Raw genomic sequence first — 26698 nt, forward strand, 5'->3', positions numbered from 1 at the left:
AAGTTTACCAGTAACATAAATCAAAGGTAAATTATGTCCCTGTTGAAGTTTCTTGAACGTACCATATGAGAACTGGTACTTTTCTCTATGCTGGTTAGGACTGACCAATCACAATTGTTTGCAATTGCGATTTTATCATGATTGTTGTTTGCTACTTCGAGACTTGTTATAGCACTTGTATATCATTGCTCTTTGTTGATTGTGATTGCTTCCATTGTCCTCATTTGTAAGTCGCTTTGGATAAAAGCGTCTGCTAAATGTAAATGTAAATGTAAAAACCCATGAAATTTATCAAAAGTAAATGCATTTGTAATGTTATAGCCTAAAGAATTCTATTATGTGCCAAAGTTATATATTAAGTTTCATTGTACATGAACTACATTCATGTTTTCTTAATTATGATGGTTATATTTTATTTCATGTGATTAAAACATGGAAAGTGGTCCTCGAGGGCCAGAGCTGAGAACCTCTGGACTAAAATATACTTTCCTAAATAATAATAATAATAAATAATTATAAAAACACAATGTAGAAATTCAAAACTGGTGCAACACGACAATATGTGCAATGAATGTTTTTATCATAAATTTTCAAAAAGAGAAAATAAGAACACCATAACACTTTAAAATGTCAAACCAGAATAGTAAGATAACGCATCACCAAAATGAAAAAAATGAGTAAGAAAATGTTCTGCAGGAACACACACATTCACTTAACTGATCATAATAACATGCTATATGTGACTGCTTTTCTCTGTAATTTTAAAACACTTATTTTTTCTTACAATACTATTGCAATTAAATATAAATAAATGTAACCTCCAACAACAAATAGTTAAAATAACTGTAATGACTGTGATTTCTGTTTGACATGCTTATATTAAACAATATTTAGCTCGCTTACTGTCATGATCACCTGATATGCAAAACGGAAATACAAGCATTTATATACAAGCATTTATATACACACACAGTTATTTACAGAAAAGTATATAACAGTCATACGTAAGTTACACACTGGGAGAAAAGCACATTAAACTCACTCTAAAATTAGCTATTTTAAATAAAACATAGTTTTAATAATGTGATGTCACTTACAGACATATCACACCAACATAATAAATAAATAATTTAAGCATATTTTAGCACATGGGTGTGAAACTCTGCTCCTGGAGGGTCACAGTCCGGCAGAGTTCAACTCAAGCCTGCTCCAACACACCTAACTTTTGTTTTCAAGTAATCCTGAAGACCTTGATTAGCTGGTTCAGGTGTGTCTGACACATTCTTCACAGCTTCTGTACTTAACATAAACACATCCATGATCCATGGTCAACCCAACAACAAATCCTGCATACAGGGGCTCAGTAAATGTTGAGTTGATGGTGTAAATTGGGTCATTTTGCCAGTTTCAGAGGAAACATTGTAAAAAGACAGAGCCAGCTGCCTGATCTAGATACACTCCTATTATGTTAGAACAGAATGAGGGTGCAGTGTCCAGTCAGGCTCTCTCTACACATAACCTGCTCAAATCTTTGGATGATCAGGATATGGCTGCTCCTCTTCCAAATATGTTGCCTTTTTGTTGTTCTCAGATGGAATGAGATGAGTGTTTACTGTGTTTCGATCTAATGTGAGGTCACAGGCATCTGAAGGGAGATTAAACATAAGTGATATCACTAAAGATCTTAAGGACATTTTCTTTGATATTATCATGTTTGGCCTTAGCTTGGGATTGTAAGGCCATATTCTTCTATGGCTGCTTTAGAATGATTAGTTTTATACAATCACAAAAATTTATTGAAAAATAAATATGCATTCAGTTTGCTTGTCAGCAAGAGAACTTACATTTCGGCAGTCCTGGTGTGATTTTGAAGGACTCTCCATGGAAAAAACTAAACAGTACAGAAAAAGGCATGTAAAAATGGTCTTGGAAAAACAGATACATGATGAGAGGTGAATTAAAGTCCTAAAATTCACAAGATTTACAAATTTATGTTGTACTGATTAAGTGAGGAGCACTAAAATGAATTCTTTATTGTCCAGCCAGATCTTTTAGTGAAAATTAGGGCAAAATAATTCTTGGCACAAAAGCTTTGTAGTCATTAGGCTGCTTGATTCATTGCATATGCTTGCTCAAGGTAAAATACAAAAAAATAAATGAAAAATCAAATAGAATGCTTTTATATTATACATTATAAAACATACAAATGTAACTTGCATGATTTTAGGTCTACATACTTAAGTATCTCCAGTTTGCAGTTTGGATGGTTCAGTCTATCAGAGAGCATCTTTACTCAGGAGTTTCCAGTAGCTGAGATCCAGCTCTCTCAGGTGTGAGGGGTTGGAACTCAAGAGCTAAGGCCAGACAATAACAGCCTTCCTCTGTCACCATACAGCTAGACAATCTACAAACATGCAAATCAACAGTCAGATAATCTACAAACACACATTGTTTTTAGAACAGTTTACACACAGTATCAGACAAGATTCTATTAAAAGTGAATTTTGTCTTTGCACATGTCTGGAAATATATGGGGCACTTGGGTGTAATTTTTAAACTGGATCTATTTTTTTATAATCTATGAACTGTTAATTATTTTTTTTTTAAACCTCAGTTTCTCTAGTTGACAGTTTGATCTCTTCAGTCCATCAGAAGCTTTACTCCTGAATCCTGCAAGTCACTGTTACTCATGTCCAGCTCTCTCAGGACAGAGTTTGATGATTGTAGAGCTGAGACCACAATTTCACAGGATTTATCAGTGAGATTACAGTCAGCAAGACTATAAGAAAGCCAAAAAAAAAAAATTTAAAATAGATCTACAAACATCTGCATAAGGTAGTTCAAATATAAGACGCAGCATTCATTAGCTTAAGTTAAAGAAGAATTTTTTCTCAAATGGTAAGAGTTTTCTTCAACCTTCTTCTGATGTATTAAATTTATTGGGATCAAGTTCTTCCAGCACCTCTTCTGACATCTGATACATGTAAGCGATTGTTGAGCAAATTGCAGAAGAGAGTTTATTTTCTGAGTGTTTGTCTGATTTCAGAAACTCCTGGATCTCTCTGTACATAGTCTGGTCTTTCATTTCAAAGAGACAAAGAAAAAGACTGATAGATCTTTCAGTTGAAAGATCATATCCATGTTTAATTTTGTTTTTAATATAAGCAGTTGTTTTCTCAATGCTCCTTGAACAGCTGTGAGTGTTGGTCAGTAGATCCTGTAAGAGTTTCTGGTTGGAGTCCAGTGAGATGCCCTGCAGGAACCGGAGGAAAATATCCAGGTGTCCATTCTAAGGTTTCATCTACTGCTCCTCTGAGCAAATTATGCAGAGAATCAAAAAACATTAGTACCGCCATAGTGTTAATTACATAACAATAAAAAAACAAAAATAGCAGCAAGAAACTCCTGAAAGCTCAGATGTATGAAGCAGTAGACTTTCCTCTGATGAATCACAGATTCCTCCATAAATATCTCTGTGCAAATCCCAGAATACACTGAGGCATCAATTACATCTATGTCGTACTCTTTCAGATCCTCCTCATAGAACATGATATTGCCTTTTTTCAGCTGTTTGAAAGCCAGTTGAGCAAGTTTCAAAATCGGATCTCCGTTGGGCTGCCATAGTTTTCCTGGATCTCGTTCATCAGCGTACTTCTGATTCCTTATGTTACTGTCAAGGTCCAGAAAAGTATGAAAGACATTGTCAGAATACTGCATCTGCCATCAGTGGTTCAATTTGAATTTTATGAAGTGACGCAAATACTTTTTGTATGCAATGAAAACAAAAATAACGACTTTATTCAACAATTTGTCTCCTCTGTGTCTCTCCACATCACCGTAGCGCCATTCTAGAGAACATCCTCTGTACGCAAACTGCATACGCTATTCTGTGTCAGCTGTGCCACAAGGATGTGCTTTGTTTCCATTCAAATCAAAGAGTAAATACACAATGTATTAAGATACATTTTTGAATTGGATGACCAGGGTAAATTGTGCTTTCCCTTTCGATTCGGTCACTCTACATTGCCATGGGAATTACCCTTTTCTCCAATTACTACTGAAGCCTTATTGAATCATGACAAAATGCGCTGTATAGACAGTGCTCCTAGCAGACCGCAAGAGTGGCTTCTACAGTCACTATTTTCTGGTACCAAAGAAAGATGGCGGACACTGCCCAATCTTGGACCTGAGAACGCTGAATCGCGCGATTTCCAAGCGCTCGTTCAAAATGATTACGCTGAGACAAATCCTCTCACACATCAGACTGAGAGATTGGTTTATCTCTGTGGATTTAAAAAATGCTCATTTTCACATTCAGGTAGCCCCTCACCACAGGCATTTCCTGAGATTTGCATTTGAGGGGATGGCATACCAATTCACGGTCCTACTCTTTGGTTTATCCCCGGCCCCTTGTACGTTTACATGCATGCATGGAACTGTGCCTCCTCTCTGAAGTTAACGTTATAGCATCCAAATCCAGAGTCATGGAGCCTTCTTCATGTCTGGCCGCTTGACGGGGCTGGCCTGTAACAGATCCACTTCCTCAGCACGTGTTGAACACTATGTCTGAGGAGAGTTTTCATAAATTGGTACGGGTCGTGGGGCGAAGACCCATTCAGCTACCCAATGCCAATAATTCTTGCCTTCCTTCAAGAGCCTAAAAAATAAAAAATAAAATAAAAGGCCCGTTCGAGCTCATACAATCAGCGAGCTTGTGTGCGCTCTCTCTGCAGGCACTGTCAATTGACAACTCGTGTATTGAGTTCGGGACAGGTGATTACAGGCTCAACATAAAGCCTAGAAAGGGTTATGTGCCTAAAGTGCTTTCGACTCCATTTAAAGCGCAGGTCATAACACTATCTGCTTTCCGTCGCGAAACTGGCCAGGACGGAACCGCTTAATACACTTTTGCTGTGCCCTGTACGTGCAGTGCGCATTTATACAAAGCGCTCTATATAGTTATATAGTATGTGAAACTTGACATACTTAAGTCGAGCCAGGCACCATTGCTGTGACACGGCGGAATTTTATACATTCCCATAGCAATGTAGAGTGACCGAATCGAAAGGGAACTTTCTCGGTTACTCACGTAACCTCGGTTTCCTGAGATGAGGGATTGAGACATTGCTCTTATTGCCGTGTCACCAAGCTCAGGATCTTAGAATGCCAAGTGCTTCAGTAAAGATTCTGAATGGATGACGTAGAAGCACTGCTTTATATAGAGTGGGGGGACCCCTCATATTTTGCGTGCTTTTTTATCTTGTGGGAAACATGCAGGCCTAAGTATCTTTTGTAGCTTCTGGAGGACAGTAAATGGAGAATATACTGTATATAAAAAATAATTATCTTTATCTCATGTGAGTGTATATAATTATAAACACATTAGTCAAAATCCCTACTCATTTTTTTTAGGTTAAAAACCATTTTAATATAGAATGTGCATCTTTTACATCTGTATAAAGAGCTCAACATTTAAAACTTTCAACCTTTTGAACTTCCATCCATCAGTGGAAAAAGGGAACAACACAGGGGTCTTTTCATTCATCTTCCAATGAGCCAAAGACTCTTAACCTCCCAGCAAATTTGCAGGCCTGTTTATTATTCATACATTTAAATTATGGAAAATAACTACAAACAAATCTCTTTTAAACACAGAGAAAAAAATTAAAAAAATAAAAGTAAGGTTTTGTTTTCATACACTTACAGTTATGGATAAAGAATTTACTTAAAATCAATATTACACTGATTAAAAATTCAGTCGTTTTGTTTTCCAACACCATACCAACGATGAAAGACCTAAATGGTTCCTAGAAAAAATACTTTCCCGCTAAACACATGACGGCGATGATTCAGATGGAAGTCCGGGAACCGGGGGACAAACGCTTTTTAATTCAAGTTCTGCCGGAATACTGTAGGACTTACAAATAGCCTAATTCTTTTTAGGGTTCTGCAGTCAAAGATGCACGTCCCCTGGGATTTTCAAAAGTCTTTGCACCATCAAACATCGCTGTTTTTCTTATACATGTATCTCCGACAGGGCTATAATGTGATTGTTATTGAGTTTTGAGGTAGGACACCAGAGTTATATTCTAAAGGTATTAATTTTTTTTTTCTTTTATTTAGAACTGGTCAAGTTGCTTCTCTAAAACCGTTTCTTATTTCTGTAGTTAAGATAAAAATAAATAAAGTACTTAGGAGATGTTTTTTTCTGAAATGGATTTTGTCTTAAATTATATACTGAGTCAATTTCTTTATAATACGCCTACAGAGAGTGCATGTGACTGATTTACAGAAAGGGTCTGCTGTCCACGTCAGCCGCGCATGTTCCACTTTTCCAGAAGAGATTGCTGCTACATTAAGAGTCAGAGTCAGTTGGTGTACTGTAATGTTAGAAGTATGAAGCGTAACTTCGGTGGATCTACGCCTACCTCCGAATGCACAAAAGTGTCGAATAAACGTCAAAAGAATCAGAATACAAGAATGGGTCAGTCAGAGAGCGGATACGTTGCTTCGAAAGACTTTGAAACCAGATCAGACGCAGTAAGTTAATGCTTCTTTGTTTTGTTATATGGAATGATTATACGGAACGTTTTGCGCCATTACTTTTACGCGCCCAACATGCACGATTATGATTAAAAAGAAAAGAACACAGAAACCAGCGACCTAATGTCAGGATTTTTGTTGAATAATACATTAAATTTATGTTTGTTTTCACCAAACCCTGTCGTAAACTCCCAGAAAGCTTATGACGTGTAGGATGGAACTGTGATACATTTGTCTTTTGGTCGCTCGTTATTCACTGCCACTATATGGATGAGTGCAAGCGGTACATTTATTTAAATTTCTCCATTTGTGGTCTGAAAAAGAAAGGCAAACAGCATTATTACAACAAAAGGGTGAATAAATTATGACTCAGGCATTTTGGGTGAACAGGAAGTTTCAAACGTTTCACATGGGCTACTTTTCTCAGTACCAATAAATGTGCAACGTTTTACGCAAATTAAAGGCTATGTTATGTAATATCTCACTAAAAACATCTCGCGATTTAGAGGCACGTCATGAATGCTGGTTTTTGGGACATAGTAGCTGATGACGAACAACCATGTTCCACAGCTAGATTTTCATATAGGATTAGAACTGAAAGGTAATCTTCTTTTCTTCTATCAGTGTTCAGGTCAGCAGTCAGCTGTTCCTCTGGCTGTGGTTGAGGAGATCTTACTGAACCTGCCTGCACATCAGGTGGTCCAAGTCTGTCGGTTGGTGTGTCATGAGTGGAAGGAGCTGGTGGACAGTGCTGCACACTGGAGAGAGCGCTGTCGGACAGAGGGGCTCCAGCCGTATGATGCTTCCAGACCCCCAGAGGACTGGCGCCTGTTTTACTTTCTATCCAAGTTTAGACGTAACCTGCTCAAGAATCCCAGAGCTGAAGGTAGGACACATAATTAGGATTGTACAATAAGTGTCACTATAATGAATTTTGCATCAGGTGTCTCTTTTCTGATGTTTTTATTAGATGGACTTCAAGGATGGGAGATTGTACAGAATGGAGCTGACCGCTGGGTGACGGAAAGGAACAGTAAACCGTTTCCAGACAACACAGTCACCAGATGTTTTGTGACATCTCATGGGTATGTTTGATATTTTAGATCTTTCAAGAAAGTTTTGAGCTCATTTTATTTCAGTCGATGTTGCAGTATGAAGATAAACCAAATACCAAGCCAATCCACACATGAATCACCCAACTCAACTTTGTCCTCAGTCTATGTTTGAAGGAGCAGCTGATTGATTTGAAGAAAGAAGGCTACAGTGATGCTTTCATGGATCAACTGCGACCTCGTATCAAAATATCAGACTGGTGAGCATCCACTCAAACTCCCGCAGTATCTTAAGTGGTGGATCCTGTCAATATTTCTCATTTCTTTTCATTATTTTATTGTTCATGTCATTCTAAACCTGTGTGACTTCTTTGTACAAACGAAGATACTTTGAAAAATGTCTTAGTGTTTTTTTTTTGTTGTTTTTTTGTTTTTTGTTTTTTGTCCATATGATGAACGTTAATTGGGTCTAATATTGAACACAATCAACTTTCAAAACATTTTCTTTTATGTTCTGCAGAAGGCCGAAAGTCACACAGGTTTGGAATGACATGAGTCAGTGTAAACGATAACAGTTTTCATTTTAAGATAAACTTTCCCTCTAAAAAGACAGTACCAGTGTTAAATCGGATTCTAATATGAAAGCAATTTTTGAACAGAGCCACATTTATTGGATGTCTTATCTGCAGGTATATCCCACCCTCTGGTTATAGAAGTCATTATACGTTGTATGTACAGTTCCTTGATCAGGAGAAGAATCCCATCAGAACCTGTCATCCTTATAATTATTTCCGTCAACAGGGGAGCGATTATCCATGGTGTCAAGTAAGTAGAATAACACGGACAGTCCAGTTATTCCCCTGTAATCAAGCTAATAGTCAAAACTTAACTGTCCCTGAGTTTGTTCTGCTTTATTTCAGATTACCTACGTTTTTAGGGATTATGGACCTGGGGTTCAGTTTATCCGTTTCACTCATGGAGGCATGGGATGGTCTGGAATACGGGTTACTAATAGTAGTGTGGAAATCTGTCCAGCTGCAGAGAGGTAGTGTTTTCCAGAGATTTTTTTTTTTTTTTACGTTTCTAAATGTAACAGGCACAAAAGTGACCTTCAGGTAAGGAATTCTAATGAATTGTAATATGTATTTAGGAGATCATATCACAAAGCTTTATTATGCTGTAGATGTATTCTGTTCCAATAAAGATACTGTTCAATGAAGGACCCTAGTTGACAACTAACTACAGGTTTATTAAAGACAAATAAACGGTCTGTAATAAAAATAAAAATTCTAATTTTGAGAAATGGGGGGTGGGGATAGTAAAAAGATAGAAATTAAATGTGGTTCAATTTTTTTTTTTGATTAGGTCTATCTAATAGAAATAAGAAATAATACAGAAATTGAATAAAGTAATCAAATATAAAAAACTTCACTGTACAAATTAAATATAAATATTTTTATTAAAGCTACAAAAGTGAGGTGGAAGGGGCCGGGATCAGAAAAGCACCACAAGCCGGGATTTGATCCCAGGTTGCCTGAAGCACAACAATACTAATTTACTAATTAGTAAATTAGTTTACTAATTTTTTTGTGGAAAATTTGTATACAAATCCATATACATTTTCAGGAAAGTAACAAAATAAAAACAATACATAGTACATCTCTGCAATTACATCTCAAGAATTATTATTGGTCTATATTATGAAATATTGCTGACAGGCGATGTACTGTATGAGTTTACTCAGAACTTGTATTCAAATTGCAATCCCTCGCAGTGATAATTAATTACCATTATTGCTTATTATTGTCCATAGGCTATTTGAGTAATTTAAATAACATAGGTTAATATATTATCTATCTAATATGATTTTATAATCATATCTTAATATATTAATGAATGACATTGTAGTATAATATTACACCACCCAAATATGTACTGTATTTACTTCCTTCTAATTATCATTGTCAGTGCAGGATAGTTTAGCTTATATTGACCGTTATGAAAAGTGATTAGTGGCCTACATAAAAAAAGCCTTGAAAATAAAACAACAGGACAAAAATATAGTTGATGACTGGACATTATCATTTCATGACTCTAGACACTTCTTTGTGAAGCCAGTGGCATAATACAGTAAAATAATATGTTTGTTAGCCATATAAAAACAGCTGTCATGTGCGTGGGTAAAATTCACCCACAAAGATTCATTAAAAAACCTTATACTCACTTTTTCTGTGGGTGAAGCTGGATCACGAATGATTCGTGCGAACATAGATGCATTTATGTAGATCAGGGGCACATTCTCTTCAAAAACAAACATAATCCACTGTGTCTTCTGCGCCTCTGATGTCGGGAGTAAATGACGACTGCTATGTTCATTATTACATTCAACAACAGAACACCTCAGTCGTTTAGAAATCATTCTTGCATCTACTCCGGCGGTGAAACAATGGCGGACTGATGACAGCTCACTCAGGGCAGGTCTAAGGTAAGACGCCAGTCCAGTTTGTGCTGAAACCCTACTGTCAATCAAACTATCGTGGGAGGGGCCTGTTTTTGTGATGCGGTGTGAGAGAGAGGAGGGGCACACGGCCGTCGGGCCAGGATGCCGGGCCGTCTATCCCCTTCAAGCGCTGCGGCCAGCGAGAAGGATGCAGCCACTGGAAAAAGCCGCCACCCCTCGCGCCCCGGACCGAAGAGGGGAGCGCGTGCGGCCGCTGGACTCCGCCCCTTACCTGGACCCTTTCCTCCTGAACACTGCCCCACCTACATGAACCCCGCAGTACGACGCAGACACCAGATTCCCTGTTTATTTTGGACACACCTCCCCTTTTGGACACTTTTTTTTCCCCGTTTTTGGTTTATTTTCTGTTAATAAAAGCCTCTCTGAGGCCTGACGCCACCCACACTGTGTCTGTCGTTTTGCTCCTCCCGCCACAGGTGGTTGTGTACACACACTGCCAACACACATTTAATTTCAAACAGCTTGTAAAAGTGTATGTAGCATCATATGACCCCTTTAAGGACACAGACAGCAGCTTTAAGACCTAATGAATAAATCCAATATACTGACACACATGTGATTTTCTCCCAACTGCTTACGTACGTTCACTTAAGACATAACTGATTGTGTTTATGTGAATATTGGGCAAGACAGGCATTACGATAATTATTGTGTGAATTTGACTGTTTAAGCACAATGAAGGCGATGCACCTTTATGAAAATAAAAATATGTAAATACACATCTACATTAATACTCCTGCAAATTATACTTTACAAACAAAGATTGTACAATAAGTGTCACTATAATGACATTTTGTGTCAGGTAATGGCTCTTTTCTGATGTTGTCATTAGATGGACTTCAAGGGTGGAAGATTGTACGTAGTGGAGGTGACTGCTGGGTGATAGGAGAAAATTGGAAACCAATTCCAGACTCCTTTACCAGATGTTTTGTAACATCTTATGGGTATGTTTGATATTTTAGATCCTTCAAGAAAGTTTTGAGCCTATTTAATTTGATCCAGTTAAAATATGAAAATAAGTCAATTGCCAAGCCAAATCCACACATGAATCAACCATAAACTTTGTCCTCAGTCTATGTTTGAAGCAACAGCTGACTGACTTAAACAAAGAAGGCTACAGTGAGACTTTCATGGATCAAGTGCAACCTCATATCAAAATATCAGACTGGTGAGCATTCACTCAAACTTTCATTTCATGCCACAGTATCTTGGATGATGCATTTCATATTTTATGTGATACATTTTTGTGAATGACCTGTCCATCTGAGTCTAAGTCCATCTGTCCATCATGTGCCTTATGCTGGAATTGTGGTTGGTAGTATTGACAGATCTGACACAAATCAGGTTCTAAGATGAAAAGCCCAGTTTGTTCATAGGAACACTTTTACTCATGGTGGAAACGATACACAGTTCTGGGCGGGTCATTATGGAATACGGGTCACTAACAGTAGTGTGGTGATCTATCCAGCTGATGAGAGGTAGTGTTTTCAATGCAGATACAAGAAGCATGTAAGCATACCATTAAACAGAACATTAAAGGTGCTGGATGTAGGATTGACACTGAGTGGTTGAACTAGGTATTGCAGTCCAAATTCAAAATATTGGAGAGGGTTTTTTTCACCCGGCCCCTCCTCCTCAGACTTGAGCACACACAGGTTGCCAGATTGATGACACAAACAGGAACGAGCGCACTTGACGATGAATGAAATGAAATACGCTGTGTTTTATGCCAACTGGCAACCTGGGGTGCCGAAATACAATTGAGTAAACTGGCAGTGGGTGGGTTTCACAAACCAAAACAAAGACAGACATAATGGCCCAAAATGCACATTTTTAAAGGAGAATAACTGACTGTAGCATTGTTTTTCAGATAAACAAGTATGTTAACTTAGCATGTTTCTTAAATATCTGCAAACATATTATGGTATTTTTATGCTTTAGTAGAGTCAAAAATGTACATACAGCACCTTTAAAAATTAAAATATTGTGCAAATGTTAACTACTTCTGCTCCGCCCACTTAAATGCATTGGGTGTGTTAATGAGGACAGTAAAGACCACAGCCTCTAGCATCAGCTTTTAAATGGGATCAGAATTCCCATTTAAAACTTTTAACTTTCATTAAACTTTAACAACATCCTGTTGTTTTTGCAAGTTTTAGAACTCAAAACTTTTCCATTGGTCCAAAAATAGCTTAAATTGAAGCCAATCTAACAAAACAACAGGTTTTAGAATATGGTACGTTATGAAATAATAGTGTGGCTAAACCCTCTCACTGTTTTGCACATGTAGGTGAATAATGAGAGAAGTGAATGCAGGTCTATGCAGAAACCACACGATAAAGATGGCTCAGAAAACAACAAGATGCTGTGTAGTGCCAAGTTGTCTTTGCATTGCCTTCCTTCTGATCCAAACGTTTGGAAAGAGTGGATGAACTTTATTTTTAATGAAGTTCCAGATCACATCAGTAAAGACTTGGTCCTTTGTTCACTTTATTTTACCACAGATTTGTTTACTAACAAAGCACAATTTGATGCTGGATCTTAAGAAAGATTGAACCTAAAAGACAATGATGTGTTGACTATACTGGGTCCAAAAATAATGTTGCACCTCACGAGCATGAGTAACTATTTTTATTACGTGCTCTCTTTTGCTTTGTCTGTTATTAAAGATCGTTTGATATGTACTGAATATTTATGCATTTTTAGCTTATATTACAGCAGCCTCCATCTATGAAGGATGTAGGCTGTCCAACATACACAACGAGCCTACAATACGCCACACCTATTGAAACAGAGCATTTAGTTGAGGGATTCAAAACAGGACAGGAAATAACCTATTACTTCTAAATTTATGATGTTTTTAATGTAAAAATTCTTGATAACATTATAAGTGGACCTCAGAGAACAGTACAACATAATAAAAAAGGCAGTTCATGACCACTTTAATGTGCCTCTTGAGGCCGAGATTTATCTTTAATTTTAAAGAAATTTACACTTTACAAACAAATTAAGCCACTATTTAATTTTGGTTTACCCTGACCAGAGCTCATTTTAATGAATTTCTAAACATTGTGAAGTGTGATGTGATCTGAGAAACACATTTATGAATGAAATGTTTTGATGAAATTATACAATTATTCAGAAAATACATTAACATTCATCTTTCCTCATACCATATTTCAGATCTTCAAATGACAGTGAGAGATATCATACACTTTATCAAAAACTTCTCAAAATGGGTAATGAGACTATTTGTCTAGTTGTTGGTACCATTAGTACACTTCCCATAACACAGTTGTCCAAAACAGTTAATCTAATCACCTAACATGCAAAAGTTCACTTCATGGAAGAACAAAGTGGCATTGATGAATATGAAATTTGGGGTTTGAAAAAACAGAGCAAATAGAAAGAGGAAGTTCAATCTGTATTATCATAGCTTTATAAATAAAGCATATAGCCTTCATTCAAGCCACAGGAAGACAAATGTTTTGCTAAAAGAACAATACACAATCTTCCAGCCTAGGGTGAAGTTATGTACATAAACAATTTTAATGAAAAACTATGTGCGTGGCGCAGCAGGATTTTGAACGGCCTCCAGAGTCATATATATCTGCCATCAAGATGCTTCACCTCAGAAATATTTCAGTTTTCCAGAAGCAGATAAGGGTGCTGCCAAATTAAGAGTTGTTATCACTGGTTAGAAGAGCAATATCTGACATTTAAAGGGTTAGTTCACCCAAAAATGTAAATTCTGTCATTAATTACTCACCCTCGTGTCATTCCAAACCCACAAGACCTTCGTTCATTTTCGGAACACAATTTAAGATATTTTCGAGATAATATAAAGGCTCTCTGGCCCTCCCATAGGCAAGGTAACTACCACGTTCAAGGTGCAGAAAAGTACCAAGATGATCGACAAACTGACATCAGTGGTTCAACGGTAAAGTTACGAAGCTACAAGAATACTTTTTTTGCACAAAGAAACGGCGTCACTTGTGGATGCTCATTCACAACAGTATCATGACGTGAGTGTGTGGCGGTGCTGACCCAGATCCAGGATAATGACGTCATCACGCAGGATCTGGCTCAGCGCCTCCACCGCCACACGCTGGCGTCATGATACTGTCATAAGCGCGCATCCACTAGTGATGTAGTAGAGACGAAAATGTGGAATAAAGTCGTTATTTTTGTTTTCTTTGCGCAAAAAAGTATTTTCGTAGCTTCGTTACTTTACAGTTGAACCACTGATGTCACAGGGAATACTTTGTTGATCATCTTGGTACTTTTCTGGACCTTGAACGTGGTAGTTACCCTGCTGTCTGTGGGAGGGTCAGAGAGCCCTCAGATTATCTCTCAAAAATTTCTTAATTTGTGTTCCGAAGATGAATGAAGGTCTTACGGGTTTCGAACAACATGAGGGTGAGTAATTAATGACAGAATTTAAATTTTTGGGTGAACTAACCCTTTAATTAAGTAGTGCGAAATTAGCTACTATTATTTGTGTTTTGGTTTACTGTAATATCATCAGAATGTGACACTTAACTTCTACGTTTCCCCTCTTAGTTTCAGACTAACAAATTGTAGCTTGCTCAAGAATCCCAGCGCACAAGGTGATTCATATAATAAAGATTGTACAGTAGGTGTCACTATAATGAAATTTTGTGTCAAGTAACATCTCTTTTCTGATGTTCTCATTAGAGGGACTTCAAGGATGGGAGTTTGTAGCAGATGGAGGTGACCGCTGGGTGACTGGAGGAAATAGGACAACATTTCCGGTCAACACATGTTTTGTGACGTCATATGGGTATGTTTGATATTTTAGATCCTTCAAGAAAGTTTTGAGCTCATTACATTTCAGTCGATGTTGCATATGAAAATAAATCAAGCATCTAGTCAATGTACACGTGAATCATAAACTTTGTCCTCAGTCTATGTTTAAAGGAGCAGCTGATAGATCTTAAAGAAGAAGGCTACAGTGATGCTTTAATGGATCAACAGCAACCTCATATCAAAGTATCAGACTGGTGAGCATTCACTTAAACTCCCATTTCATGCTACAGTATCTTATGTGGTGGATTTCATATTTGTGACCCTGTATCACAAAACCAGTCTTAAGTCACTAGGTGTCACGGTAGGAAATCCATTGTTTCCTCCGTGTCATGTTTTGTGTTTGTTTTTGTACTCACGTAGTCTCCATGTGCTCGTTTGGTTGATTGTTGTCACCTGTGTGTTGATTGTCTCGCTCCAGCTGATCCTCATCTCCACTCAGCTACATATACTCATTCATCTCTCTGTCTGTTGTCAGATCCTCATTCATGTCTCCGCTTCCTAGTTGGATTACCGTCTCCCGTGTTCGTGTGCTGGATTGTGTTCGTGTTGTCGTCTTCGTGTCAGTGTTCCGGTCTGTTCCTGGTTTCATCCATTGACCGTCTTCACCTTCACCATCGACTTCACCATCCAGCTCTTCTCACGCCACCGTAGACCTTCTTTTCCATTGCCTACATTCTGGACTCTGATATCAATAAACTTCTTCTGATTGCCTGCATTTGCTTCCTCCTCTTTTACAAGCCGTCACAGTAGGATCTGACCATCATGGAAGCAGCAGGCGATCGCTCCCCATCTCATCTGGAGGAGTTTCTGCAGAGAGCCGTTGGTCGTATGGATCGCCAAGACAAGGCGATAGATGAGATGGGTCGAGCTTTCCAAGCAATGGTGACGAAGGTGTCCGAGCTCGCTCTCCAGGCTCAACAACAACAACAACCGCCACCCGCTGCACCTCCCACGCCACCCACACTGCCGATCGTCGTCTCCGGGGGGATTTCCCAGTCCGAACCACGCCTCCCCATCCCTGAGAAATATGCGGGTGAGCCAAAGTTTTGTCGATCATTTCTGTCTCATTGTTCTCTGCACTTCGCCCTGCAGCCCCGCACGTTTAACACCGAGGAAATGAAGGTGGCATTCGTCTTGTCACTACTGACGGGGAGGGCTGCCCTCTGGGGGACGGCGGTGTGGGGAGAACCAAGACAGCTGCTGTGCCTCGTTCCACGCCCTTTCGGAGGAGATGAGACGGGTCTTCGACCCGCTCCGTCGCCGGGAGAGAGGCGGCTAGACTTCTCACGGACCTACGTCAGGAAGACAGGTCCGTATCCGACTATTCCATTGAGTTCCGCACCCTGGCGGCGGAGTGTAAGTGGAACGAAGAGGCGCAGTGGGATCACTTCCTGCATGGGTTGGCTGACCGCATCCAACAGGAGATCCGCGCCGTCGAGCTCCCCACTTCTCTCAATGGCCTGATCGACCTCACCATCAGAGTAGACAACCGACTCGACCAAGCCGCCAGACGGAGGGGGAGAGCAGTTCTCGCGACCAGACCGGAGGCTCAGCGTCAGCGCTCAGAGGTTGCGGTCAGCCCACCTGGAGATCTTGAACCCATGCAGGTGGGGCGAGCTCGGCTCTCCCGGGAGGAGAGGATCAGGCGGAGATCCCTGGGACTATGTTTATACTGCGGCAGCCAAGAACATCACATCCAGCGCTGTCCGGTAAAAGACCAAGCCCGATAGTAAAACGGAGGCTACTATCGGGTGGGATCTCTGCCAGGAAGACCTCATCTACATCGACACTCCTTCCGGTGAGTCTACGGTGGTCCACCCACGCACTCGATCATCACGCTTTGTTGGATTCTGGGGCCGAGGGTAGTTTCATGGACTTTAAGTTTGCTACTAAACTCAACATTCCTCTCACCTCCCTCAAACACCCCATTGCACCTTTTGCACTCAACGGACACAGACTGCCAGTCATCACACAGACCACTTTACCTGTTTCTCTTATCACATCTGGCAACCATACGGAGGAGATTTCATTTTACATCACGGACTCACCTCAATCCCCCATTGTTCTCGGTCACACCTGGCTCCAGAAACACAACCCCAGGATCGATTGGCGCCTCGGATCTGTGGTTAGCTGGAGCGAGGAGTGTCATTTGTCTTGTCTTTTGTCTGCTGGTGTTAATGTTTCTGAGTCTGTGTTTCAGGGGGAAGCAGTGGATTTGGCTAACGTGACCGCGGAGTACCACGACCTGAAGGAGGTGTTCAGTAAGTCTCGTGCTGATTCTCTTCCTCCTCATCGTCCCTATGACTGTGCGATAGAGTTATTGCCAGGAACTTCTCCGCCTAAGGGCAAGTTATATTCTTTGTCTATTCCAGAGACGGCGGCCATGGAGAAATATATATCCAGTTCTCTAGCAACGGGGTTCATCCGCCCTTCTTCTTCTCCAGCGGGGGCGGGGTTCTTTTTTGTGGGAAAGAAGGACGGATCCTTGCGACCTTGCATTGACTACCGAGGGCTGAACAACATAACGGTAAAGAATACCTATCCTTTGCCGCTAATGTCTTCAGCTTTTGAGAGGTTGCAGGGAGCGTCCGTTTTCACTAAATTGGACTTACGTAATGCTTATCATTTGGTCCGCATCAGAGAGGGGGATGAGTGGAAGACTGCCTTTAACACCCCTAGAGGCCATTTTGAGTACTGCGTGATGCCTTTCGGGCTAACGAACTCGCCGGCAGTCTTCCAAGCACTCGTTAATGACGTGTTGCGAGACATGGTCGATCTGTTCATATATGTTTACCTGGATGACACATTGATTTTTTCTTCATCTCTCCAGGAACACGTGCAACACGTACGACGAGTGCTTCTGCGGTTGCTAGAGAATGGATTGTTTGTCAAGGCGGAGAAATGCGTTTTTCATGCACAGTCTGTTTCGTTTCTAGGACACATCATTTCGACTGAGGGTGTTCGCATGGATCCTGAGAAGGTTAAGGCTGTGGTAAATTGGCCATCCCCAGAGTCTCACAAGGCCCTGCAGAGATTTCTGGGGTTCGCCAATTTTTACCGGCGTTTCATTCGCAATTTCAGCCAACTAGCCGCTCCTCTGACCGCCTTGACCTCCCCTAGTTTGACGTTCAGGTGGTCAAACGCAGCCGAGGCTGCGTTTGCCAAACTGAAAAGCTGCTTTGTTTCAGCTCCCATTCTCGTCACCCCTGATCGCTCACGTCAATTCATAGTGGAGGTCGACGCGTCAGAGGTGGGGGTAGGAGCAGTGTTGTCCCAACGCGCATCCTCAGACGGAAAGGTGCATCCTTTGCGCGTATTATTCTCACCGTTTATCTCCTGCGGAAGTTAATTATGACATTGGCAATCGAGAGTTGTTTGGCAGTCAAACGTGCACTGGAAGAATGGCGTCACTGGCTTGAAGGGTCGGGTGTACCTTTCATTGTATGGACGGACCATAAGAATCTCGAATACATTAGAACCGCCAAAAGACTTAACTCCAGGCAGGCTCGGTGGGCATTGTTTTTCGGTCGTTTCGATCTTTACACTTTCTTACCGGCCGGGTTCCAAAAACATCAAACCCGATGCTTTATCCCGTCTTTTTGAGCGTTCCGATTGTACTGCTACTCCCGAGCCCATTTTACCGGGGACCATCATTATCTCCGCCGCTCAGATGGGAGGTCGAATCGAAGGTGTTGACTGCCTTAGAAGGGGTAACGCCCCCGGCTCGTTGCCCACCGAACCGATTGTTTGTGCCGGAGGGGTTACGGTCAGACGTTCTCCAGTGGGGTCATTGTTCCAGTGTTGCTTGTCACCCAGGGGTTAGTAGAACTAGGTTTCTAGTCAAGCAACGATTTTGGTGGCCTGGTATGGCTCGTGACGTCCACGACTTCGTCTTGGCTTGTTCAGTTTGCGCTATTGGTAAGACTTCCAATCGACCTCCAGATGGGTTACTCTTACCGCTGTCTGTCCCTTCGAGACCCTGGTCCCACATTTCGCTAGATTTCATTACCGCCCTCCCGCCCTCTAAGGGCAATACGGTGATTTTAACCATAGTGGACCGGTTCTCGAAGGCGACTCATTTTATTCCCTTGCCCAAATTACCATCAGCCAAGGAAACAGCGGTAGCTGTCATTGACCACGTCTTCCGTATACATGGCCTTCCGACAGACGTGGTTTTCTGACAGGGGTCCCCAATTTGTGTCCAAATTTTGGCGAGAATTTTGTAAATTGTTAGGAGCGACTGTTAGTCTTTCTTCCGGGTTCCATCCCCAGAGCAATGGTCAAAAACGAGCGAGCCAATCAGGATGTCGAAAGGGTTTTGCGATGTTTGGCTTCCAATAATCCTTCGTCCTGGTGTCAGCAACTCTCAATTGTGGAGTACGCACACAATTCTTTACCAGTGTCATCTACGGGCATGTCTTCATTTAAGTGTAGTTTAGGGTACCAACCACCTAATTTTGTCAGTACGGAATCCGAGGTTTCGGTCCCCTCCGCACACGCACTAGTCCAGAGGTGTCACCCCGCACCTGGACCAGAGCTCGCAGAGCTCTGCTCCAGGCTAGGTCGCGCACCAAGGCTAAGGCCGATCACCACCGGTCGAAGCCTCCCCGTTACGTCGTCGGTCAAAGAGTGTGGCTTTCTACCCAGAATATTCCTATGCGTTCCATTTCGAATAAGCTTGCTCCCAAATTTATTGGCCCGTTTTCTGTTACCAAAATCATTAATCCGGTAACAGTGCGTCTTAGCCTTCCTCCGGCGTACAGGAGGGTTCATCCCGTGTTCCATGTGTCCAAAATTAAACCGGTGATTTTTTCCCGTCTTAACCCGCCTGCCCCGGTTCCCCCCGCCTCGTATCGTTAATGGGGAAACCACATATTTGGTTAATCGTATTCTGGACTCTAGACGGAGGGGACGCGGATTTCAGTACTTGGTGGATTGGGAAGGTTACGGTCCGGAGGAGAGAAGGTGGGTTCCTGCTCGGGACATACTGGATCACCGCCTTATTGATGATTACAATCTACAGGTAAAGCAGGCTGGGAACGTCAGGTGACGTCCTAGGGGAGGGGGGTACTGTCACGGTAGGAAATCCATTGTTTCCTCCGTGTCATGTTTTGTGTTTGTTTTTGTACTCACGTAGTCTCCATGTGCTCGTTTGGTTGATTGTTGTCACCTGTGTGTTGATTGTCTCGCTCCAGCTGATCCTCATCTCCACTCAGCTACATATACTCACTCATCTCTCTGTCTGTTGTCAGATCCTCATCCATGTCTCCGCTTCCTAGTTGGATTACCGTCTCCCGTGTTCGTGTGCTGGATTGTGTTCGTGTTGTCGTCTTCGTGTCAGTGTTCCGGTCTGTTCCTGGTTTCATCCATTGACCGTCTTCACCTTCACCATCGACTTCACCATCCAGCTCTTCTCACGCCACCGTAGACCTTCTTTTCCATTGCCTACATTCTGGACTCTGATATCAATAAACTTCTTCTGATTGCCTGCATTTGCTTCCTCCTCTTTTACAAGCCGTCACACTAGGGTGTATTTGTAGCAATAGCCAAAATTACATTGTGTGTGTTCAAATTGTTAATTTATTAAAGATATTAAGTGAAGATCATGTTCCATGAAGATATTTTGTAAATTTCCAACTTAAATGTATCAAAACATACTTTTTGATTAGTAATATGCATTGCTAAGAACTTCATTTGGACAATTTTAAAGGCCATTTTCTCAAAATTATTTGGTTTGGTTTGGGACTTGGTTTGAGAAACCTATATTTATAAATTAAATGTTTTGTCATAATATTATTCTGAAAAAGCATTAACGTTCATCTTAATTCATACCATATATTATATCTTCAAATGAGAGAAACACAAAAAGTGGGTAACCTCTCAAAATGGGTCCACTGCAGAAACGATCAGTGTGACAGTAAAAATCTTGCCTTTCATAGTTTTCCCAAAGACCCTGACAGGTAATTATTCAGGGTTAAAATATTGAGTGTTTTGAAGTGGGACGTGGCGCTGTCTTATGTACCTGCTAACTTCAACTGTTTTTTTAGTAGTAAACTTTTTTAGGAACTGCAGGTCCTAGCCATAGAAACCATAATAATGATTTTTATGGATATGACACTAAGTAATGAGCTTATGCAACTTTACACATTTAAAATTACTTAGCATATTATTGTTTACTATTACTCCACTAGGTCTGAAGTATATATTGTATGCTTTAATTCCCTGGAACATCCTACAAATATGATGATCTAGATTAAGAACATGATGCATTGCTGTGTCTCTGTCATAAGTTAATAATTAAACAATTTTGGAGAAAGTGGCTGTACTTGTTTTTTGTTGTTGTTGTTTTTTTTACAGTCTTCCTTTAACTTTAAATTAATATAAGACAATACTGCAAAAACAGTTTACTGTCAAGCTGTTATATTCCTGTTATAACACTATAATTCTAACACTTTTCAACCGAAACTGACATGGTTTCTAGAGAGCAAAGGGTTTTGTGAAAAAAGGGAAGACTTTAAAATAAAGTCTGTAAAACAAACTGTTAAAAGGATTTTATGATCACTGATTGTACATTATTGTTGTCATCATTCAGGATGTATTTCAGCTTTAATGTAAAATTTTTTAAACAAAGCAGCTGATATTTGCCATTGCGACAGCTAGAATCTAGTGCACTGCTGAGTCGCTTTCACCCCAAAATGGCGGAAGCGCTGGGCTGCTGCTGGGCGCTGCTGTTGCAATGGAACATTCTACAGAGTTTCGCCTCTTGGTCTTATACACTCTTTGGCCAAAGTTTCTAATCAGTAATCATCTTAGAAAATTGGAAGGCCTGTTTAGTCTTTATATATATTTCAATGACTGAAATAACTACAAAATCTCTTTACTGTTTGTTGTCTTCATACACTTACATTTATGGATAAAGGATTTACATAAAACCAACATTACATTAATTTCCAACAACATATACAATCCCAGCAAAGAGTGCGTTTCCATAATGTTCCCTATTTGTTATTTTTTGGGGAATTTAAAAACAAAAACAGAAAACACTTACCTTCCCAAAAATTTGCAGGACTTTTCTTGCTGTTTGTAGCTTAATGGTTGTACCTATGTTTTAAAGCAACGTACAATTAGATGAGCAAAGGCTATGAGCAAATGCGGCTGTGAAAATAAATCTGCATTGTTTATCCTTGTAATCTTTCATTCAAAAAATTCACAAAATTCTAACCTATCATTCAAGTAAAACAATTAAAAGTCTCATTGTGAAATAATGCTTTCTCTAGTTCATGTTGGCTACAATATTGGCACCCAATTATTGCAGCGTCCTTTTCCCAAGATAACAGCTCTGAGTTTTCTCCTATAATGTCTGAAGAGTTTGAAAAACACCTGAAAAGAGATCAGAGACCATTCCTTCATCTAGAATCTCTCCAGATCCTTCAGATTCCAAGCTCCATGTTGGTGCTTCTTCTCTTCAGTTCACCTCACTCATTTTCTACAGGGTTCAGGTCAGAGGACTGAGACAACCATGGCAGAAGCTTCATTTTGTGCTCAGTGACACATTTTTTTTATGTTGATTTTGATGTTTGTTTTGGATTATTGTCATGATGGAAGATCCAACCACTATAAGATTTATATAAGACCATTATAAGATTTCTTACAGAGGCAGTCAGGTTTAAATTTGTTATCTGTTGGTATTTGGTAGAATCCATGATGCCATATATCTGAACAAGATGTCCAGGACCTCCAGCAGAAAAACAGGCCCACAACATTAAAAATCCAGGAGAATATTTAACCATGGGCATGGGGTACTTTTTATCCCTGTTTGTACTAAACCCATCTTGTGTTTGGTGCCAAAAACGTACTCGTTTATTAACGTAACCTCGGTCCCCTTAGATACGGAATGAGTACTGCATCGTAAGCCGTTTAGGCTAAGACGCTATGGGGAAAAGTCCTTTTCTCTGATTTCTGAAGACTTTTTCAATCACGTAGTAAAACTGCACGACCATTGGTTTGTGGAGTTCGATAGAAACTAACCCGCGCGAGCCTATGGTGAGCGAGCCTGCCCGAGCCTGCCAAAAGGGGCGGGGCATCGGGCTTTATAAGCGGCCGTCTCACCTAGGCAAACTGATTTAATTACACTGAAGCGACGACATGAGGTGTCCTTACACATAGCACGGCAAAGTACGCAGTACTCGTTCCGTATCTAAGGGAACCAAGGTTACATTAGTAACCGAGTATGTTCCCTATCGATACTACACTCGTACTGTGTCGTAAGCCATTTAGGCTAAGACGCTATGGGGACAAGGTAATCACGCCATGCTATCAGGAAGGATGACTGGGTATTCATCCAGAGCACTAAGAAGGGCTTGTAATGAATACGTAAAACATCCCAGACAAGTCGGGGATGTAATTACACCAGTCATCTTGTTGACCTCCTACAGTTCAGGCGCCATGGGGTCTGAAACGTGTAGGGGACACAGCTAACCCCAGGGACCCGGATGCAGTCGGGGTACTAGGCTGGACAACAAGCAAAAACTGACCATGACAGTGGGCTTATGCTGACAGGACCTGTGTTTGTAGCGTCTGTACATCCAGGTTGTAGAACCTGACAAATGTGGACGGTGAGGCCCAGCCGGCCACTGCACAGATTTCTGCGATAGACACACCACTAGACAATGCCCATGAGGAGGCCATGCCCCTTGTGGAGTGTGTTCTAACTCCTTTCGGACATTGGAGCCCGGAGGATGAGTAAGCGAGAGCTATTGCGTCCACTATCCATCTGGATAGCCTTGGCTTCGAGACCGAATGACCCTTGGTGCGGCCTCTGAACCACACAAAGAGCTGTTCCGACTGTCGAAAAGAGGCGGAACGGTCAATGTAGGCTCCAAAAGCCCTGACAGGGCAGAGTAAGTTCAACTCGTGATCATCCTGAGAAGGAGGAAGTGTGGAGAGAACAACAATCTGGTCTCTGTACGGAGTGGAGAGAACCTTCGGGACATACCTGTGCCTTGGCTTCAGGAAGGCCTTAGTGTCGCCAGGCCCAAACTCAATACAAGAGGGGCTCACGGAGAGCACCTGTAAGTCTCCTACTTGCTTAACCGATGCTAGCACCACTAGCAGAGCGGTTTTCAGTGACAGAGAATGTAAGTCAGCAGTTTGAAGGGCGGCTCTTTGAGGCCCCTAAGAACCGTGGCTAATTCCCATGTGGGGATCATGAAGGGGCGAGGAGGGTTCAGCCTTCTCGTCCCCTTCAGAAAACGAACAAGCAGGTTGTTTTTACCCACAGACTGCCCAGCTATAGGAACATGAGAGGCTGTGATAGCTGCAACATAAACTTTAAGGGTAGAGGGTAGAGGGAGGCCGCTATCCATTAAGCCTTGGAGGAAGGACAATATCTGAGATATGTCACAAGTGAATGGGTCTTCACCCCGGGCTGTGCACCAGGCGGTGAAAACCAACCATTTAAGGCTATAGAGGTGCCTTGTGGATGGAGCTCTAGCATGTAATATGGTATTCATGACGCTCTCTGGGAGTTCTACCGACTCCCGTTGAGAGCCCATACATGGAGAGCCCACAGCTCGGGTCAGGGGTGCCATATCGTTCTGTTCGCTTGAGAGAGGAGGTCCCATCTCAAGGGGATTGGCCATGGCTCCAATAGCGACAGCTGCGACAGGTCCGAGAGCCATGGTTGGCTCCTCCACAGAGGTGCTACCAGGAGGACCTTGTGGGCATCCTCCCTAAATTGTCTGATGACTTGGGGGATCAGAGCGATCGGGGGAAAACATGTCCGCCCCTGTGTTCAGAAAACCCTGCACATGCGCTGCCCTCAGCAAGAGCAGGTGGTGCTGGGCCCACTCTAGGACATCTTTCACTAGAGTGAATAGGGGTTTTGAGTAGAGCCCACCTTGGCGATTTATGAAATACACCACTGTCATGTTATCCGACCGGACTAGGACCTGGTTCCCTGCCAGGAGTGATAAGAAAGCGTAGAGAACTCGACATACAGCCAGCAGGTGGTTGATATGGAGCTTGCTTTCTGTACTTGTCCAGACGCCAAAGGTCGGATGGCCTTCGCACAGGGCTACCCAGCCCGTCTTGGAAGCATCTGTGAAGATGACTTTCTGCCTGCCAACTATCTCCACCGCTGCCCCCTGCTCGTACCAGCTGGGGTTCGTCCAAGGGGCCAGGGTTGCACTGCATGCCTGGCTCACTTTGATCATGTGGTGACCGTGCCGCCAGGCATGGGGCGGGACTTGAGGTTTTAGCCAAAACTGTAGTGGCCGCATGTAGAGCAGGCACAGCTGCAGAGCTGGCGATGCTGAACTCATGAGACCTAATATCTTTTGAAACCTCTTGAGCCGTTCCGGGCGTTAAGGTTTCCGCAAGCTCTGGCGAGACTTCGGCCCTCATACGGGTCGAGTTGATAATTGTCCCCAGGAATATGATACACTGGCTGGGGGACAACAAGCTCTTGGAAAAATTTATCCTGAGCCCCAAACACTCTAGGTGGTTGAGGAGGAGGGATCTGTGAGCCACCAGCTCCGCCTCTGACTGGGCCAAAACGAGCCAGTCGTCGAGGTAATTCAGTATGCACACTCCCATCTGTCTGAGAGGGCTGAGAGCCACATCTATGCACTTCGTAAAAGTGCGAGGAGCCAGGGACAGCCCGAATGGAAGGACCGTGTATTGATATGCCACACCCTCTAAAGCGAATCTCAAAAAGATGGGGGGCTTCGCTTGGGGCACCCAGAACAGAACGGGGGGACAGGAATTCGAGACGAGGCAATTTGGAGGGTGGTCCGGCCACAGCGGGACTTAGCCTCCCCCTCTTCCCCTCTTCCGGCCCAAGATAGTGCTGGACACGGTGCCTCAGAAGTCAGCCTGATGCACCGTGTCCAGCACTATCTTGGGCCGGGGTCCCTGCCGCTTTGGAATGGGGTAGTGCTTAGCAGAGCTTTACCAGGCTTCTGAGTCGGTGCTGGCTTGGGGTGACTCGAGGCAGACGAAGACGAGCGCTTGGGCAAAAAGTGTTGCATAGCCTGGGATGTTTTTTGTACAGCGATGAAGCGCTCAGCGAACCCATCCACAGTGGGGGCGAAGAGACCAGCGGGGGAGACAGGCGAGTCGAGGAAGATGGTTTTATCAGCATCCTTGATCTCCTTCAGATTCAGCCAGAGTCTTCTATCCAATGGCAGCAGGCGGGCACAGGTGTGCGGCCATGGCTTCGTCCACTGGAGGGATCTTCTCATAGCCCTTCTGCCCAGTGCCGTCAACTGCAGTGAGGGCGTGAGAGGAAGATGTTTTTTGAGGCGGGCAGAGTAAGGGGCGCGCCACGACTTCGTGAGCTCCTTGTGGACCTCAGGGAAGAAGGGTGCAGCCCTCTGGAGAGGGGCCTGGCGGCATCCCAACAGGAACCACTCATCTAGTCAGCTGCATGAGGGCTCCTCAGGTGCAGACCACTCCAGCCCGAGTTCCTCGACGGTCTTAGACAGGACATGGATCAGCTCGGTGTCCGCAGAAGTCCTGGCGTCGACCGGCTGGGTAGACGGCAAAGGGGGCGGGGTCCTGAGTCGAGCCCGACCGACCCTCGGCGTCTGAGGCCACTAATGACATGCTGTCGTCTAGCGCCGCGTCTTCGGACTCACCGAATGAGACCAGGTCGTTCACGCTGGCAGAAGGACGCTGGTCTAGGTGGGAGAAATGGATGGGCGAAAACTCTCTCTGTGGAGAGACTGATGCGGGCCTTGAGCCGACGTGA

At 42.3% G+C, this 26698-nt stretch overlaps 1 protein-coding gene and 1 long non-coding RNA gene across 6 annotated transcripts; one reads left to right on the forward strand and one right to left on the reverse strand.

Annotated features, from left to right (window-relative positions):
- Nucleotides 1-748: 748 nt before the first annotated feature.
- Nucleotides 749-9875, reverse strand: LOC122138034. Of its 2 annotated transcripts, none has more exons than XR_006155268.1 (4): nt 9820-9875; nt 2238-2404; nt 1845-1891; nt 749-1645 (listed from the first exon to the last, which is right to left on the reverse strand). It is a non-coding gene; the product is annotated as an uncharacterized LOC122138034 (long non-coding RNA). The 2 variants fall into 2 exon arrangements; XR_006155267.1 differs by lacking the exon at nt 9820-9875 and adding an exon at nt 2610-6252.
- Nucleotides 6290-15136, forward strand: LOC109079807 (F-box only protein 44-like). Of its 4 annotated transcripts, XM_042728527.1 has the most exons (10): nt 6290-6540; nt 7168-7429; nt 7514-7628; nt 7760-7855; nt 8285-8420; nt 8516-8640; nt 9990-11060; nt 11189-11284; nt 14815-14920; nt 15045-15136. In XM_042728527.1, exons 1-7 carry the CDS (start codon nt 6322-6324, stop codon nt 10051-10053), a joined length of 1017 nt encoding a protein of 338 aa, XP_042584461.1. In that variant the 5' UTR covers nt 6290-6321; the 3' UTR covers nt 10054-11060; nt 11189-11284; nt 14815-14920; nt 15045-15136. The 4 variants fall into 4 exon arrangements, with proteins under 4 accessions (XP_042584461.1, XP_042584460.1, XP_042584462.1 ...); XM_042728526.1 differs by lacking the exons at nt 14815-14920; nt 15045-15136 and adding an exon at nt 12407-13875; XM_042728528.1 differs by lacking the exons at nt 14815-14920; nt 15045-15136 and adding an exon at nt 12823-12867.
- Nucleotides 15137-26698: the final 11562 nt, after the last annotated feature.

Source organism: Cyprinus carpio, chromosome B7 (assembly GCF_018340385.1).
Source record: "Cyprinus carpio isolate SPL01 chromosome B7, ASM1834038v1, whole genome shotgun sequence".
NCBI lineage: Eukaryota > Metazoa > Chordata > Actinopteri > Cypriniformes > Cyprinidae > Cyprinus > Cyprinus carpio.